Genomic DNA, 18,296 nt, shown 5'->3' on the forward strand with positions numbered 1-18,296 from the left:
GGCCCATTCCAGCACCTGACCACTCTTTAGGAGGTGTTTTTCCTAATACCCAACCTGAACCTGTCCTGGCACAACTTGAGGCCATTCCACTTGTCCTATTGCCATTACATGGGAAAAGAGGCCAACTCCCACCTCACTAGGGCCTCCTTTCAGGGAACTGTAGACAGCAATAAGGTTTCCCCTGAGCCTCCTCTTCTCCAGACTGAACCACCCCAGTTCAGCTGCTCCCCATGAGACTCGTGCTTCAGATTCAGCCAGCCTAAAAGATAATGCAGAGAAAGGATCACCTTCTGAAGCTCTTTCCAGTGCTATCTCTGTCCAAGGAGGGAGCTCACACACCCACGTTTGTCTAAGGAATTGCTTGAGGCAGCTGAATTTATTGAGAGCAGTGCATCCAAAAGCACTTGTTCCAAAGAATGTGGTCAGGGAGAAGTCAATCACTGAAAGGTGGTGTTTGAGCTGAAATAAATATTCTCTTCTTAGAGATAAGAGATTTTAGTGTACTTCACAGAGCGCATTAGGGAAGTATGTGAGGTAAGCACTGGGACTGAGCTGGGCCAAAACCAGAGTCACTGCTGCTCGTGCTGTAAACCTTCCCCTAAAAGAAGCCAGCAAGAGCAAGAAGTCTTTGGCTCGTTGAAAGAATTAACCTGAACCTCTGAGCATGAAGAGGGAGGGAAGCTGCTCACAGCATTTGCTGAGCACGAAGAAACCACATCAAGGCTGAGGTCTGCAGTGTAAGGAAAGAGAAGAACTTGATGTAAGGAGGATTTCCCAATTGCTGTAACTTTCCATAGCACTACAATACTTTTCCAATACCAGTACACACAAAGACAAGGTGCTGAAGGCCAGGCTGGATGGGGCCCCAGGCAGTATAATCTGAGGAAGGGGTTGGTTTTGTTGTTGGGGGATTGTTGTATATTATATATTTTTTTAATTATCTGAAAGGAAAACACTTAGACATTTTTTTCCTTCCCCTTTTCCCCAGTAAATGCTATTTCTACTGCAGCTCACCTTGAAGTCTTGAATCCCAGGCTGTGATAGAGCTTCCACAGGAGCCTCCATAGGAGCCCTTTTGTGTTCTGCGTTTCTTTGGTGCTGTTTTTAAGTCTGCATTCGTGTCTGATAAAAATCTGTTGTGGTTTCTTATGGCAAAAAATTAATGCTGTTGGTCACGAGCAAAGGTGCTCTGTCATTTCTTTGTGTCCTCTGTGTGATGTACCAGGTGATATTTATGGTACCAGTTGCAGGCTCTGACCACAGATCTGCAATCTAGTTCAGTGTCTCCCAAACCTGATGTCACCAAGACACGTCTAAGTTGTACCTGTGGAACTGGCTTTGGTTGCTTTGTATGCTCTGTGCATTGCTCTGTGGATTTGGCTGCCTCCTCAGAAAGCCAAGGAGAGCTGGAGCAGGGCATTGCTCTATGCCTGTGCCCTGGCATTACATTAAACCGTTCTGGTGTTTACTTCTGAGGGGATGGGAGTGGAAAATTCCAAGAACCAAGCGTTAGGAAACTGGTAAAGATCTGGAAGGTTTGATTTTTGCCACTGCTCCAAGTATACTGAGACCAGTTGCACACAGTTGGTGCCATTAATAGTATTGGAAGCATCTGCTGCTGTTGTTAATAATAAAAGCAATTGCATTTTAGCACTGCAAATAGTGATTAAAAGGAAAAAAAACACAACATATGGTCTCAGATACTTTTCGCTGTTGCAGAGTGCATTTTCATTCCAGAGGTTTTCTATCTAAATAATAACCATTAAAAATAATGAAACAAAATGGTAACAGTGATCTGCAAGCTTGAATGTGTGCAATGTCCCTTTTCAGAAATGCCAGTTCTCTTCAAGCAAGAGCTTCAAAACCAAGAAGCTAAAGAAGGAAAAGAAATCAAACTGACTTGTGAGCTCAGCAAACCCGATACCCCAGTGAAATGGATGAAAGAAGGCACTGTTCTGTATGCCAGTGAGAAATATGAATTTAAACAGCATGGTACTGTGGCAGAGCTCATCATTCGGGATGTGACATCCATAGATGCTGGGGACTACACCTGTACTGCTGGGGAACTGAAGACCACTGCTCAGGTGAAAGTACAAGGTAAGCAGTGCTGGGTGCACTGCAGCACTCCTTGCACTGCTCTGCAGAGCAATCATCTACAGTCTCATGATTAAAATGTAATGGCAATGTAGCATACTTGGAAGCAGTTGTACATATTTTTCATGTAATTTCATGTCTTTCACCTGGGATTTTAAATGTCTCTTCCTGCTGAGCAGAAAATTAGCACGGAAGATTTGCTTCCTGTGCTCTGTGTGCTGATTGGTTTGCTGTTGTACACAGCTGTAAGACTGGACTTGGAGATCAAGAGCATGGGAGCACAGGCATGAAAATTTAACATGGGAGAGCAGGAAGGAGCACCATGCAGTCAAGTCCAGTACCTGGCAAACTGCAGGTGGCAAACTGGTTGATGTTTAGATTCCCCCAAATTCCCCAGACATCCTCTTTAAAGGCTCTCAGATGCTATCAGCAAGGAGAAATGGCTTTAAACTGGAAGAGGATAGATGTTAGGAAGAAATCCTTTATGTGAGAGAGGTGAGACATGGAACAAGTTGCCCCATCTCAGGAAGCTTTCAGGGTCGGGCTGGATGGGGCTGTGAGCAGCCTGGTCTAGAGGGAGGTGTCCCTGCCTATAGCAGGGATTTGATCTTAAAGGGTGGTCTTAAAGGTTCCTTCCAACCCAAACCATTCTCTGACATTATGATTTATGTCTATGAACTACCATGCTGTACAGTGGGAGCTGATCCCTATTTCTGTATCCTAGCTGTGCCAGTCCTTTTTAAACAAACCCTGGAGAACACAGAAACGGAAGAGGGGAAATCTGTCTCTCTGCACTGTGAACTCACAAAAGCAGATGCCACTGTGGTGTGGAAAAAGGGAGAAGCCACGCTCCAGGCAAGTGCCAAATATGAAATGAAGCAGAAGGGGACAATGGCAGAGCTGGTGATTCATAATGCAGAGCCAGAAGATGCGGGAAGATACACCTGTGACACTGGAGACCAGCAGACAACAGCCCAAGTCAAAGTCCATGGTAGGAATGAGACACCTGCTTGTGAGCACTTGTTATTGTTCTTGCCATGGTCCTGCTGCATATTTACACTGGGTGCTCAGAAAAAAAGGGATCAGTCCAAAGGAAAGGCAGCTGTGGCTGTGTCCATTAGGTTGCCTGTGTTCTAGGACAACAACTTCATACTAAAACGTATCAATCAATTAACCCTGACCTGATGTAAACATATTTTTCCTCACCTCTGAAATAACTGTTGTGCTTTCTGCTCAGGACATTGACATTTACCTGAGTTCTAAGCTGGGAGGTAAGAAGGTGATAAATGTGTTCTATTAAAGAATATGCTTTTCTTTACTTACTGAAAATTTTTTTCACATGCCCGTGACCAACAGCATTTGGGCAGCAAAGGGATGATTACTTTGATGTTCTAATTATTGAAAAATAGTCATTTTGGTTTTAATTCCCTATAAACTCATGGTGTGCAAGTAGAATCCTGGAAGTGAAGGTAAGTCAGAGCCCATTAGCTATGCCAAGAGAATTTGGTTTAGTCTTTTGAGTCTCATAAAGATGTAACCAGTTGTTAACGATGTCCCTAAAGTAAAATGAGAATGCTTCATTCCTCAGCCATCTCCGTGCTCATTGAAGAAGAGCTTAAGAGTCTGGAGGCTCTGGAAGGTGGGACAGCCACCCTGCACTGCCAGCTGAGCAGAGAGGCCCCCGTAGAGTGGAGGAAGGGGCACACTGTTCTCAGGCCAAGTAACAAGTACAGGATGAGACAAGAGGGCACGGTGGCTGAGCTACTGATCCATGACCTGGAGACCAAGGATGCTGGAGACTACACATGTGTAGCGGGAAGCCAAAAAACCACAGCAACCTTATCAGTGAATGGTAAAAAGTCAGAAATAACTCATGACATTCTGCAATATTTCTGTCCATCTCTTCTCTCTTCCTTTCTATATGTTCCCTCTCAACTCCTACCTTTATGTCCTCTGTCTACTCTTCTCATCCTTCCACATGTACATGCGTAATGGGAAGCCAAAAAACACGGCAGCCTTATCAGTGAATGATAAAATGTCAGAAATAATTCATGCAATTCTGTAATATTTCTGTCTATCCCTTCCTTCTTCCTTCCTATGTATTCCCTCTCAACACCTGCCTTTATGTCCTGTGTCAACCCCAGCCTTTATGTCCTGCCTCCGCTCTTTTCATCCTTCCATTCTTTCACATTGCTGTGTCACTCCTTTCCCCAGTCTTCATCCACAACCAGATTTCATCACTCTCAGTGTTGCACGTGTGTTTCAGTAATGTCTTCTCAGAGACCTTTCTCAAGTGAATGACACTAATGTACATGTGTGCCTTCCTAAATTAGTATGGAAAAAGATACCTTGGGATTTACTGTTCAGGAGGATTCTTTACCTCCAGTCTGGATGAGATTGTTGTTTGTGTGCGTGTTCTTGATCAAATCTCTGATTGCAGCAGAGCTATTTGCTAGAGAATGTTGTTATGAACCACAAAAAAAAGATGGATGTGGTTAAGGATGAGGGTGTTGGAATAAGGTCTGGGGAGTCCTTTATAAATCACAATGCAGACTCTGATCAGAGAGGCATTGGGTTGCAACCCCTTGTTCATTCTGCATCTCTCAGCCCTGCCAGTCCACTTCAAGAAAGAGCTAAAGAACGAGGAAGGTACAGAGAGTGGAACGGCCACACTGCAGTGCGAGCTGAGCAAGGCAGTCAGCACGGTTGAGTGGAGGAAGGACGGGAAAGCACTGATGCCAAATGGCAAATACAAAATGAGACGGGAAGGGCGCTTTGCTGAGCTGGTCATCCAAGACCTGGACTTGACTGATGCTGGGAGTTACACCTGTGTGTGCGGAGACCAGAAGACCACAGCTGCTTTGAGAGTGAATGGTAAACATTCTACCTGTCCTGTTAAACCAAAAGCTTAGCGTGTTTGGCAGCATTCTCTGATTGTCTGATGCTTGTACGAGTTTGTAGAGGTTTCATGTTGTCAGCTCTGTGGAGCCAGTCATCCTGCTAGAGAGTATTCCCTTGTTTTTGTTTTCCTTTGAGACAGCTCAGCAGTGTTCTGTATTGCTCTTTCTAATTTGTTTCTCTCTGCTCCAGAAGGTCTTCCCCCCTCATATAACTTAGCAGTAGTACCTTGGGTTAAATGTATACACTGCAGTCCAGTAATTCATTGAAAGGTCCAGGTAATTTCATGACATTTCTGATTCCATCTCTATTGGTATTGCATCCTTCAGCCTTGCCTATCCTCTTCCAAGAAGAAATGGTGGACAAGGAAGCTACAGAGGGCCAGGCAGTCACTTTGCACTGCAAGCTGAGCAAATCGGCTCCTGTTGAGTGGAGAAAGGGGAATAAAGTCCTCAAACCAAGTGAGAAATACAAAATAGAGCAGGAAGGCCCCTTTGCAGAGCTGGTGATCCAGGATTTGGATTCGGCAGATGCTGGTGATTACAGCTGTGTGTGTGGAAATCAACAGACTACAGCCACGTTGACAGTAAATGGTAAAAAGAAATTCTCAGCACACGTTTCTGAACTCCTTCTCGTTTTCTCCCACTGCATCTGACCTCTCCACACTTTCCCATTCCCACCCTTGCTGATAGATTTTTCTTTCCTGTTTTTCTCCTCCCTCTATGCTCCACCACTCCCTCCCTCTCTCTCTCTCCTCTCACCTGTTCCCCTCTTTTGAAGGACCTCTGAAGTGCAGAGTACTTCAACACAATTCCTGATCCAGTGCAGCTGCTGTTTAGATTTTTTTCTCATAGGGATTGTCCTAGAAGTGGGATTAATATCTATTCTTAGTTTCCTAGGCTGCTACATCTCTTTCTCCTAAGTAGAAAGAGTTTTCATTAAAGTATGATGCTAAGGAGTATCTTAATGAAGAAATACTCTTTTTTTCACTCTCCTACTGTTCCCAGCCCCCTTTTTTGTTCAGCAGTTTTGTTTTAATTCTCACCAAACGTTTGCTGTATCTGCAGAAAGCCAACAGCACTTTTGCAAGGTTTTGGCTTAGGGGATCCATTTATTAAATTACAGACAGTGCCACAGCTCAGGTACTTCTGTAGAAGTGTTGTTTTGTTCAAGGCAAACAAGCTGCTCTGGGTGTCCTACTGAAAATATGGCTTTTAATTTTATGATCTGTAAAATAAAGTGTAGATGACTTGTTAGCTAAGTTAGTAGATAGAAAAAAAGCTTGCTTTAAACTTTTAAAGCATGCAAACAAGACAAAAAAGGTAAACTGAAGTATGAGCATAATCCTGGAGTGTGGGGAAAGCCTTGTGGCATGCAGTTTCAGGGAGATGAAGGAAGAGAGCAAGTAGACTGTGGGTCAGCCTTTCTCAGCTTTGATGCCATGTCCGTATTCCGTTTGCTCTGCAGTCCTACCCACTCTTTTCACCAAAGAATTGAGCAATGAAGAAGCTACAGAAGGTAAAAGCGTCTGTCTGCGCTGTGAGCTGAACAAGGCTGCTGCTAATGTGGAGTGGAAAAAGGGACTCAAGACCCTCAAGTCAAGCGACAAGTATAAGATGAAACGGGAAGGCATCATTGCAGAGCTTTTAATCCAAAATCTAGACATGACAGATGCTGGAAACTACTCCTGTGTGTGCGGAGACCAGCAGACTATGGCTGTTTTAACAGTGCATGGTAAAGAATCAAGACAAATGCTACAATTAACTACTGTGTTTTCTCTGTCCACATGGACGACAGACACCTCGTTACCCTGCCACATCCTTCCTCTGCCAGGCCTTCATCCTCAGCTCCATGGTGTCAGTGATGTGTTTCTGTTGGCACCAACATGGCTCTGAATGGCATGGGAGGGGTGTCAGGGTATGAGCTTGGGGAGAAGACAGGCAACCAGGATTGCTGCTACCCATTTGCTGAGGATTGATATCTTGGTTTTCCCTCTTCCAAATCAGAACTCAGAATCCCCATTGTGCTCAATAACGTTGAGTTCCAAAAAAAAGGACCACGACTTGGTGTGTTCAAGGTTTCATCAAACTCAGACTGGTTAGGGTATTCCCTGAAATCTTATTCCCACTCTATTTTCCTGGGATACTGAAGTAGTTTAATACATACAGACCAGTGATCGCTGTGTTCTGTCACTCTTCCGTGCAAAGCAAATGCAAACTGGCTAAGTGATTATTATCCCCAGTAATTTTTCTTGTGACTGACATGTTTGAAAGAACATGCCAGTGGAAGTGAAAATGCTTGTTGCTTGTTTTCCCCATCATGTATTGAAATGAGCAATTTCACTTCAAATCGACTTCTAGAATGAAACTCAGTGTTTCATTCTTTTTTTAATGTAGACTTCCTTTCCATTTGCTTAATGTTCAAACTTAACAAACATCCTACTTCCATCATGGTTTAAAAATTTGTGTGAGAAACCCTTTTTTTTCTTGCCAGACATTCAATTTAATTGGTTTTAGAGGAAATTTCACAGGGGGAAAAAAAAAAAAGGCCTTCTACTTCTGTCAGTATGGATTTGTTTTTCTGAGTGAAACACCTCTGGGTTACAGCAATCATTGGATCCTTTCCTGGTGATGGCATTTTGCTCCTCACACTTATTCATGGAGAATATTGACAATTTATGTTCTTTGTATTGATAAATCCATTCAAGATAAGAAGGAAAAAGGAAATTAAATATCGCTGTTTAATTTGAACTCCTTGGAGCTCACACCTCACTGCTCGTGTTGCTGTCCCTCAGCTTTACCTGCCTTTTTCAAGGAGGGTTTGAAGAACAGAGAGGCCACCGATGGCGGAGCCGCCACACTGCGCTGTGAGCTGAGCAAGGTCGGAGTCCCAGTGGAGTGGAAAAAAGGAAATAAGATGCTCAAATCCAGTGATAAGTATAGGATGAGACAAGAAGGAACCTCTGCAGAGCTGCTGATCCGAGACCTGGAGGTAGAGGATACCGGAGAATACACTTGTGTGTGTGGAGATCAGAAGACCTCAGCTGTCTTGACAGTGCATGGTAAAAAAACCTGTTCTCCTTTATTATAGCTGCATCTCAGAGATACACTCTTTCTCTGGGAGGTCTCCTCACTGGTTTTGATGTTGTGATTCTGCAGCCTTTTCGTGGTTTAGAATGTCTTGTGTTGGAAGGGTCCTCAAAGACAAGCTCGTCCCACCTGGTTTGCTGGTATTTCATCCAGTCTCCCAGTGTCAGGGTGAAACAGATCACCTAATGGCAGCATGGGCTTGTGATGGTTTCATTCCCTAGAGCCTTCTGAATGCTTTCAGGGTGCAAAGAGCAGTTGATAGGCTCCGAAACATCTAGGCCTCCAGCTACAAGCTTGTTCTCAGAGGGTTTGTCCTCTGTATCTCTCTGATGTCTCTGGATGCCATTGCTAAACTTAAAGGAAAGTTCATTAAGAATGCTGAGCTCAGCTAGCAAGAGGTTTTTTCAATATGGGAGCGAATGACTCTTTTGCAGCACTGTGATGTATTGTACCATTGAAACTGTACTTCAAAAAATCCCACAGCCAACAACCCAGCAACAAACCATTACTTTGAAGGTCCTGATTTGGGAGAAGTGAGCCAAAATTTGTTCCTGCCTCTGCTGTGGCAATTAGCAAAAAACTTTGGATGCCCTTCCAACAGTTCACCACAGTTCCAGTAGATTAAAGGAACACTTGATTTGAGGTGTATCTGAAGGGTGAGATGATTTTAAGAGCAAGAGCAAAACTGGAGACAAACATCTCTCTGATTTCTCTGCATGCTTTTATTTCCTTTTATTTCTTCCAGTTAAAGGTATTTGTGTCCTTTCCTTCCTCTGGGCTGGTACTTCCTTGTGCAATTGGTGACACCACACAAGGCAACTTGCAGAAAACCATGGCCTAATGGTGCACAGGACCTTCTATATCCATAGTATCACTGGAGTTAAAAAAGATCTCTAGGATATCCAGTGTCGAACCCCTACCCATCCCCATCATGCCCACTAAAACGTCCCTCAGTGCCACAGTTACACATTCCAAGGTCCCATTCATGGTTTGATGTACTCTGTTTATGTTACATCCCTTAGCTTTGCCTGCGCTTTTCAAAAAAGAACTCGTCAATGTGGAAGCCACAGAAAGTGGGACAGCAGTTCTGCAGTGTGAACTGACTAAATCCACTCCGGTGGAGTGGAGGAAAGGACAGGAGTTGCTCAAGCCCAGTGATAAGTACAAATTGAGGCTAAAGGATACCATTGCTGAGCTGACAATCCAAAGCCTGGAGGAACAAGATGCTGGAGATTACACGTGTGTGTGTGGAGACAAGACAACTACAGCATCTCTGACAGTGCACGGTAAAATACGTACATTTAGTAGGGAATTTCTGCACTGCCATCTGTGCTTTCATGCAGGATCACAAATTGGCATCGATTCCATCTATTACTTTAGATTTTTATGATAAATGTGTCTACCACACTCTTTTATTGGAAGTCCTTCGCTTGGGAATGATACGTAGCATCTTACAGCCTTTTCTGCTCCTGTTCTTTCACATTAATGCAGTTTGGAAACAGATACTGAAGATCTTGATGAAGTAGTAAATATCACTTTTCGTTAGTTAATTTCTAGGCGTATCATTTACCACTGACTTTTCACCTCTTTTTCTTAGATATAGTTGGAAAGTGCTCTGTTAGGTTAACAGTTGAGAAAGACAGGTGAGAATTATGCATTGCAGCCTGGAATTTTAAGTAATGGGGCTCCAGCTAATTGTTCATCTAATCTCAAGAGAGAGCTGTGCAAGTTCTTTTAAAGCCTGCCATCAACTTTCTGCTGCTTGCATCTTAAAATGCCTTTAAAATTTACATTCCAGTACTGAAATCACAGTTTTGCAATCCTGATTTCCCATTCATGCTGCAGTGAGTAAGGCTGAGATGCCCCTAAGGTTGTTTGTCTGTCATGAACTAAGTGTTAATGAAAACTTTTTGAGGTCGAGGGGTTTTGAGGCAGCGGAGCAGTCAAGATACGGTGTTTCCTCAATTTCAAAGTGCTCTCTTTTCACCTGTGATCTTCAGCCCTCCCTCCACATTTTAAAAAGGAGTTGAAGAACGTGGAAGCCACAGAAAATGGCACGGCCACTTTCTGCTGTGAGCTAAGCAAGCCTGCAGCTTCTGTGGAATGGAGGAAAGGAGACAGAGTCCTGGAGCCAAGTGACAAGGTCACCACCACATGCAAGGGCACAACTGCAGAGCTGGTGATCCGTGATTTAGATCTGGCAGATGCTGGAGATTACACATGCTGTTATGGAGAACAGAAAACCACAGCTGCTCTAAAAGTGAATGGTAAAAATAAAATCTTATACCCAATAAAGTAGATTATTTCCAAACAGATTAAAAAAACAAGCAAACAAACAAACAAACAAACAAAAAAAAACAGTATTATTGAAATTGCAGCCTCATTTCAGATGAATTTAGCTACATGTGGCTGAACTTGTGCATAAAGTCCCAAGGCACTGGTGAATGCCAGGCGTAGGTCAGATGTTTACTGCAAAAATTTCAGTTATTCATCTTGGTTCCAAGCCAGTTCTTTTTGATGTTCGTGTTCCCAAGTAGTTGCTAACAAAGGGAAATCACATTTATTATTATGAAGCTGATTGTAAAGATGTTACGGTCCCAAAACTGAGGTGATGAGTTTTGATAACCAGTGTGGTGTTTTAACATTCTTTGAGAATAATTTCACAGTCTAAGGAAAGAGTAATTTCACTACCAGAACATAAAACTCATGGAAAAGTGAGGTTGATGCCTCAGACATAACTTAATGTATGAGCTTTTCCAGTAATATCAGAGTTACAGTGGGTCTTACATGGCTTAAATTGGCTTTATTTTCCACTGTGGTAGGCAGTGCCCAAAGTGAGGCAGGATTCAGTCTTGCAGAATCTTAGGAGATATCTGGTGTGGTTCTCCATTTCATGCCACCTACCATGCCATAAAAAAACTCTGCCTTACGAACAAGACTTTCCAAAGTCAATACCAGATGATTCTCAGAGTGATTATCAATGCTACCTGGATTAGGGAAGGCTTTCCTTGTCATACGTGGTCCACAGACCACAAACAAGTGGTAACTTAATGACTCTCCTATATGAACTATATGACATTGTCATATATTCTCCTCATTTTGAACTCCTCAGCCTTGCCTGCACATTTCAAGGAAGAGATGAAGAACGTGGAAGCCACAGAAGGCGGAACAGCCACGCTGCAGTGCGAGCTATCTAGGGCCGTCCCCGTGGAGTGGAAAAAGAAGCACAAAGTGCTCAAATCGAGTGAAAAATACTCTATGAGGCAGGAAGGTTCCACAGCACAACTCCTGATCCATGCTTTGGAAGTCAAGGATGCTGGGGAGTATACCTGTGTGTGCGGGGACAAGAAGACTACTGCAGTGCTGACAGTGCACGGTAAAAGAAAAGACACCAATAACAACACGTTATTTTTATCCAGTTCTAGCTAGAATTCTAGTTCTATTGATTACATTAATGTTGTTCCCAAGTTTTCTCTCCCTTCTCCCATTGGTTCATGACTGTGTTGCTTTGTACCACACTGATTCCACACGCTTACGTTTCACACCTCTGACTTGGGCATGTGCATTCTGGAAAAGAGCAAACTTAGATTTCAAGTCAGGTTAGGATGTGACAGATTGGTATGAATGGTACAGACAAAACTTGATCTCAGTGCAACTTTTTAGTATAACTTTGATCAAGGATTGTGTAGATTTGTATTCTGGTATTGCAGAATACTCAGCATTGTGCAGTATGAGACTTCTTCATAGTCCTCAGTGAAATACTTCTTCAAACTTTATTCGGAGTAGAGGAGAACACGATTTCCACTATTAATGCAGGACAGGAGGAAGTAGTTTCAGCCATCTTTCTCACACAGCAAGCCAGCGAGCTGATATCTTTGTGTTGCCATTTTGATGTTTATGTACAGCACAAAGATAGGTTCCATCTTGAACCTCCTTGAACTGTGGGAAATAGAATTGGAAAGGGCCTCTACAGTCATGTAGTCCCAATTCCTCATCCCTGTATAACCTATACTTAAAAACCTCTGATGGTGAAGAATCTGCAGTTCCCCTGGATACCCAACCCACTGCCTGTCTGTCTTTACTGCTGGAAAGTTCTTCCTAAGGCCAACAGAAACCTTTCTTAAGATAACTAAGATCCTTTCTTCTTGTTCCATACACTGGGGAGAGGAAGAAATCTTATCTGTAAAACTGCTTCAAAGATTTCAGGACTTCTATCACGTTTCCATCTCTAGTCTCTTTTCTGGATTAAGCAGCTTCATTTCTTTCACACTTTGTACCTAGATCATGTTTTGTAGACTTCAGCTCATCTCCATTGCTTTCTGGAATGCCTTCAGCTAATCCACGTCCTACTAGAAGCACAGTAGCCAAAAATGGACCAAAGTGCTCCATGTGAGGCCTTCCAGGCTGGAACAGAGTGGAAGTGTCTTGATTCACATGTCCTGTATCTTGCAGTGACACTCCACTTTATACATCCTATCATGTTTATTGCTGTCTTTGTATCAGAATTGCATTTCTTGACTTGCATTTGAACTGTGATCTCCCATAATCCCAAACCTCTCTCTGAATATCTGCTGCCTGTTATTTCTATTATTTCCTATCTTGTATTTGTGTGGTTGATGGCTTACAAACATATTTTGCACTTGCTCTTACCGGAGTGCAGCCTATTTTTTTCTTACCTCTGTTTCTTCAAGATCCTAATCCAGTTCACAAAGTGCTTTCAGTTTTCAGTTTCTCTCCCAGCTTGAGTTCCCCTGCAAAGTTAGTAAGACTAATCTGTATCGTTGGCTTCAGAGTTTCTGTTTTCTCTTATCTATCATTAAATATTATTAAAAAAAAAAAAAAAAAGGAATTTGAACACTTCATTTTTCTATACGCCACCAACTATCAACGTAGATTCCTGACAGAGGTCGGCCAACCCCTTCTTTGTTGTTTTCCTTCCTTCTGATCAGCTTACTGAATGTCATTACATTATTTCTTTTCCTTCTAGTTCAAGCTGGCCAGATTTTCTTGAATTTACATACTAATATTCTGACTAATATTCAATGAAGAGCCACAGGTTGAACTGTGAGCAGAGGTCATCACCCAGTTGCTGGGTACAACTGCACGGAGCACACAGCTGTGTCTGGAGACATTTGATGTCAAAGCCTCATTGTAGATTGTTTTCCAGCTCCTCTTTCTGGTTGGTCTCTTTGCCTACGAAGTTCCCGAGTCCAGAATTTGGGAACTGCCCTGACCCTGCTGAGATGCACAGAGAACCTGACCTTTCTGACTTTGCCTCTCTGTTCTCTAGTATTTCTTTCACGCTGATCTAAGATCATTATGGTCCTTCTCAACCCAGGGCATTCTGTGATTCAATGATTCTATGTTTTATGGCTCTCTGAATTTCAGGGCAATGAGGAACTTTTTATTTAGGCAGACTATTCCCTGCAGTCCTTGTAGCGGGACAGTCTGTGTAATTATGCCCTTAATATAGCTTCTTTGAGAAGCTTTCTTCTGTCTTAAATCATGTAATTAAGATTGCTTTTACTTGGTTGCATTTAACAATTCTAAAAGAATTGAAGCTTTCATTGTTTCCCACACATTTTCCTTTTCACCTTGCCTGACCTAAGACCCATGAGCTCCTCTGCTTCATAATGGGTAACTGCCCAGTTATTCTCCACATCTGTATTCTCATATATTTATTTCTTGCTGGTCAAAGTCAGGGCTCGGAGATCTTCCTCTTCAACTCTTTCATGCATATTCTACAACCAAAAGAGGTCTCCACCTCATTCCAAAGACTGAGCAGACACTGTCCCATCCTACTGCTCCCAAGGTATCTGCATTGCCACTCAGTGTTACGCTCAATTATTCTATTTGTTGTTCCAAAGGGTGTTAGGACACTCCTGAACCCCCTGATATGATAGTCTTATAAGAGTCCACAATGGAGACATTGGACTTCTTTCTCCTTTCTGTTATTACACAGGCACTTTCAAGATGCCTGCCTATTTTACCCATCAGCTTTTTGCATTCATTCTAACTCTTGAGCTAGGCACCTTTAATGCATAAATCTTTTCTTGAACTTCTTTTTTTCCTGATGACAGTGTAACCTTCTGTACCAATATTCCAGGCTGAAGTACAGTGAGGAAGTTATAGTTTTGGCCGTGTGTGAAGTCTTTCTATTCCTGCTGTTTGTGTCATTAACGAGGCACGGATAGATAGTGGTGAACATCACGTTAATCTTTTTGGTGGCCAAAAATTGCATGTCGTGAAAATGTTTGCTCTTTGTTTCTCAGCCCTTCCTGCTCTCTTCAAAGAAGAGTTAAGAGACAAGGAGGCCGTGGAGGGTGACGTGGTCACTCTGCGCTGTGAGCTGACCAAGGCTGCACCAGTGGAATGGAAAAAGGGGCACGCAGTGCTCAAGTCTAGTGAGAAATACAAAATGAGGCAGAAGGATGCCACCGCAGAACTGGTGATCTATAACCTAGATGAGAGCGATGCTGGTGATTACACCTGTGTGTGTGGGGACGAGCAGTCCACAGCTTCGTTAGCAGTGCACGGTAATCACGTTTTTCATCTAGATGACCTCATCATCAAGCTCATGGTTTTGATTCTTTTTGGTTGTTTTTTTTCCCCATGTTTATTGTTGTCTCTGCATACTTTGAGTTTGACGTTGCGCATCATGGATGTAGTAATTAATTTGCGTTTCTTTTATCTGAGGGGAAAACCTACACCCCTAATCCCTAATGGAAAGTGGCCTTAGGGCTTTATGAAATACGTAGATGTGAGAACAGACCCTAGGATGTCTCCCCACTCTTGCTCCAGCCTTTCCTTCCCCCAGCTCTGCCTTTCATCCAGAGGCTGTTTGCAGCTCCGTTTAACCCTCTATCCATTGCATCCTCAGCACTGCCTGCACACATCAAGGAAAGCCTGAAGGGCGAGGAAGTAACAGAAGGGCAAACGGCCACCCTGTGCTGTGAGCTGACCAAGGTTGCTCAGGTAGAGTGGAGAAAGGGAAGCACTTTGCTCCAAGCCAGCGACAAGTACAAAATGAGACAGGAGGGCACCGTCGTGAAGCTGCTCATCCACGACACCGAGCTGAAAGATGCTGGAGAATACACATGTGTGTGTGGAGAACGGGAGACAACAGCTGCCTTGATAGTGAATGGTAAAAAAAACCATAGCTACGTGTCTGTATCACTGTGCATTTTTTCACCTAGCTCCTCACTTTTTGTTGTGTGTTCACCTGCAGCTGGATTTAGATAAAACTGTAAGCTGCCTTCAAGCTCTGGTTGCACCCGGGCTACTTTTGTGCCTATGCCTATTTGTTTTTTCCTGTGCCTTAGGATTGCAAGGAAATTGCAACCCTTTCTCCACTGAAATGTCCTCTGTTTCTTTATGTCCTCATCCATCATCTCCTGTGTGACGTGTCATTTTTTAATGTCCTCTGTCTATTTCACGACCTTCAGCCTTGCCTGCACTTTTCAAAGAGGAGCTGAAGAACCTGCAGGCCATGGAAAGCCAGACAGTTACTCTGCGCTGTGAGCTGACCAAGGCTTCACCTGTCTCATGGAAGAAAGGAAACAAAATCCTCAGAGCAAGTGAAAAATACATCATGCGGCAGGATGACGTCCTTGCGGAGCTGGAAATCCGTGAGCTAGATCTGCAGGATGCAGGAGATTACACCTGTGTGTGTGGAGACCAACACACCACTGCCTCTCTGACAGTGAATGGTAAAATCACTTTGCAGTTGGCTGTCCACTCTCTGGTTCTCTGCAGTGTTCTGCTGCGGTGTGAAACATTCACCTATCAGCTTTTGGATTTTCCCTAGGAATTAATTTCTGTGTTCAGAAAAGGACAACTTTATGTTCTGGCCTTTTTTTTTTTTGTGTGTGTGTGTGTGTGGTTGATTTTCCTGAACAGGGAGCCAAGGAAATAGCTGTTTTTGTCATGCAGACAAATGACTGCGTTGTAAATTTAAGCGTATACTGCCAGCGAGTTTGGAGGGCGTCGCAGGATGTACTGGGGCATGGCAGGGTGTATCAGGGCATGGCGTGAGATATTGGGGCATTTTGAGGGCTCAGAACCCCATTTTGAGGACTTATGGCCCTATTTTGATGGATTGTGGCTCCATTTTGAGAACTCAGCCCAACTGCCAGGAGTTGGACTCTGATCCTCATGGGTCCCTTCCAGCTTGGGATATTCTATGAAATGCTCTTGTTAGGCTGAGATGTTTTGCAGGGCAACCCTGTGATACATTCTCTAAGTTGCATCTTGCATCTATCCAGCTTGTAGTACTTTGACCTTTCAGCTCAGCACTTCTTACTGTCATTGGTGGATCTCATTTTCCACATTGTCATAGTGGAAACCCCAACATCTGGATTTTCTGACTTGGGCTGTACTTTAACTTAAATTGATAGTGATGCCAGTCACGAGTGCAAAGGTCTTAGTTTAAATGCACTGTCTGTTGGCTTTCCATTCCCAGCCCTGCCAGCGGTTTTCAAGGAAGAGCTGAAAAATGAAGAAGTCATGGAAGGAGCATCAGTCTCTCTGCGTTGTGAATTAAGCAAAGCAGCTCCAGTGCAGTGGAAAATAGGGTCCAAAGTGCTCAAAATGAGTGAAAAATATCAAATGAGCCAGCCTGGCACCGCTGCAGAGTTGGTCATTCGTGACCTAGATGTAACAGATGCTGGAGATTACACTTGTGTTTGTGGTGACCAGAAGACAACAGCAACCTTAACAGTTCATGGTAAAAAGTCTTTATTAAAATTAATAGAGTTCTAGGTAGAACTCTGGATCAGTGGTTGTGGTCTAGGCTATCAAAAGAATGGGTTGGAAAGGGGAGGCATAAGGGGGAATAATCCTGAGCAGGATAAAGAAGTTAGGATTGGAATTCTGGTTTTCTAGTGACCATTTGTCTGCGTTGTGTCCTTCAGCTCTGCCACCACTCTTTAAGGAAGAGCTAAAGAATGAGGAAGCAGAAGAAGGCAGAGATGTCAGCCTGCACTGCGAGCTCACCAAGGCCGCTCCGGTGGAGTGGCAGAAGGACCAGAGGGTTCTTAAAAAGAGTGGGAGATACCAGATGAGGCAGGAGGGGCCCAAGGCAGAGCTGGTGATTCGTGGGGTGGCTGAGGACGATGCAGGAATCTACAGCTGTGTGTGTGGAGAGCACCGGACTACTGCTGTCTTAACAGTACAGGGTAAAACTGATCTGACCTCTCTCCTAACTAGACATGCCTTTCCTCTGCTAGCAGGTGTTCACTTCCCCACGTCTGTTTGCTCAGCCTTATTAACTGCCCTTTCTGTTTGTTTGAAACAGTATTTCCTGTCTTTGAAACACCACACTATATTCTTCTCCATCCTTTTATTTTTTCCTTTCCTCAAACACAAACCTGCCATCCTCTCATCTTTCCCTTCTGACTCTCCTTTCATAGCACATAAATCCACTGCTCTTTTATCTTTCCTTTCCTGCCCTTTCTTCCTTCCTAAAGCACAATTCTGCTTGTTCTTTGCCTCTTCCTTCTGGCATTCTCAATCTGTGCCATTTGATTGTAGGCTACAGTAAGCCATATTCTGAACGTGGCCATGTTATTTCTACCGTGTTGAGTGATGTTTATGTTGCTCTTTGTGCCCATAGCTACCATCCTACTGCAAAAAGATTGGTTTGCCCTGGAAGTCCAATCTCCTAGGCAGGAAAGGATGAATCCTTTGTGACCTCCTCTGGTCATTTTGCATCTCTAGGTGCAAGAACCAGTTGCTGTGCAACCAAAACGGATGTTTCAGCTTAACACTGCCGCAGTTGAGAAGTGTGCCAAATCAAGGCTTCTAGCCTGGGTATTTTAATTAGCTCCACCACCTTGAGTGAGTCGTGAAGTCTGAGATCTGAGATATCCAACCTTGTGGAATGGGTGGAATATCCTGTCATCTCACCTAGTTAGAGGGACATACATGAAGTTCATCACATTTATTTTGAGGACACAACTTGCACTGGGTTCTAGAATTAAGCAAGCAGGGAAAGTGTGTTCTGAGAAGGGAATACAGGCTTGTGATTCAGCATCTGGACATTTTCTCTGGGGTCATGAGGCATCTGTGAGCCCCGGCTGTGTCTTTTCAAAGACACCTCAAGGAACAAGGAGTGATGTTGAGGAAGGAGTTGTGCCAACACTCGGAGCCCAACAGGGCTGCACTATAACTAGGAAAAGATGGTCTTTGTGGAAGATGTTATCACATGCACGAGCT

The 18,296-nt window shown here is 43.6% G+C and overlaps 1 protein-coding gene across 31 annotated transcripts in view; it reads left to right on the top strand.

Annotated features, from left to right (window-relative positions):
* Window positions 1–18,296, top strand: part of OBSCN (obscurin, cytoskeletal calmodulin and titin-interacting RhoGEF) — a 176,423-nt gene that overhangs the window by 71,489 nt on the left and 86,638 nt on the right. For 15 of the 31 annotated variants that reach the window (XM_042888385.1, XM_042888386.1, XM_042888391.1 and 12 more), the window contains 15 exons: window positions 1,831–2,097; window positions 2,819–3,085; window positions 3,683–3,946; window positions 4,702–4,968; window positions 5,322–5,585; window positions 6,460–6,726; window positions 7,787–8,053; window positions 9,104–9,367; window positions 10,082–10,348; window positions 11,194–11,457; window positions 14,354–14,617; window positions 14,962–15,225; window positions 15,527–15,790; window positions 16,543–16,806; window positions 16,994–17,257. In XM_042888385.1, the coding sequence (XP_042744319.1) occupies window positions 1,831–2,097; window positions 2,819–3,085; window positions 3,683–3,946; window positions 4,702–4,968; window positions 5,322–5,585; window positions 6,460–6,726; window positions 7,787–8,053; window positions 9,104–9,367; window positions 10,082–10,348; window positions 11,194–11,457; window positions 14,354–14,617; window positions 14,962–15,225; window positions 15,527–15,790; window positions 16,543–16,806; window positions 16,994–17,257 (3,978 nt within the window). The remainder of the gene's footprint in view (window positions 1–1,830; window positions 2,098–2,818; window positions 3,086–3,682; window positions 3,947–4,701; window positions 4,969–5,321; window positions 5,586–6,459; window positions 6,727–7,786; window positions 8,054–9,103; window positions 9,368–10,081; window positions 10,349–11,193; window positions 11,458–14,353; window positions 14,618–14,961; window positions 15,226–15,526; window positions 15,791–16,542; window positions 16,807–16,993; window positions 17,258–18,296) is intronic. The other 16 variants (XM_042888397.1, XM_042888400.1, XM_042888404.1 and 13 more) reach the window with 8 other exon arrangements.

This window comes from Lagopus leucura, unplaced genomic scaffold (assembly GCF_019238085.1).
Source record: "Lagopus leucura isolate 7727_CA_CO unplaced genomic scaffold, USGS_WTPT01 Super-Scaffold_100157, whole genome shotgun sequence".
Taxonomy (NCBI): Eukaryota; Metazoa; Chordata; class Aves; order Galliformes; family Phasianidae; genus Lagopus; species Lagopus leucura.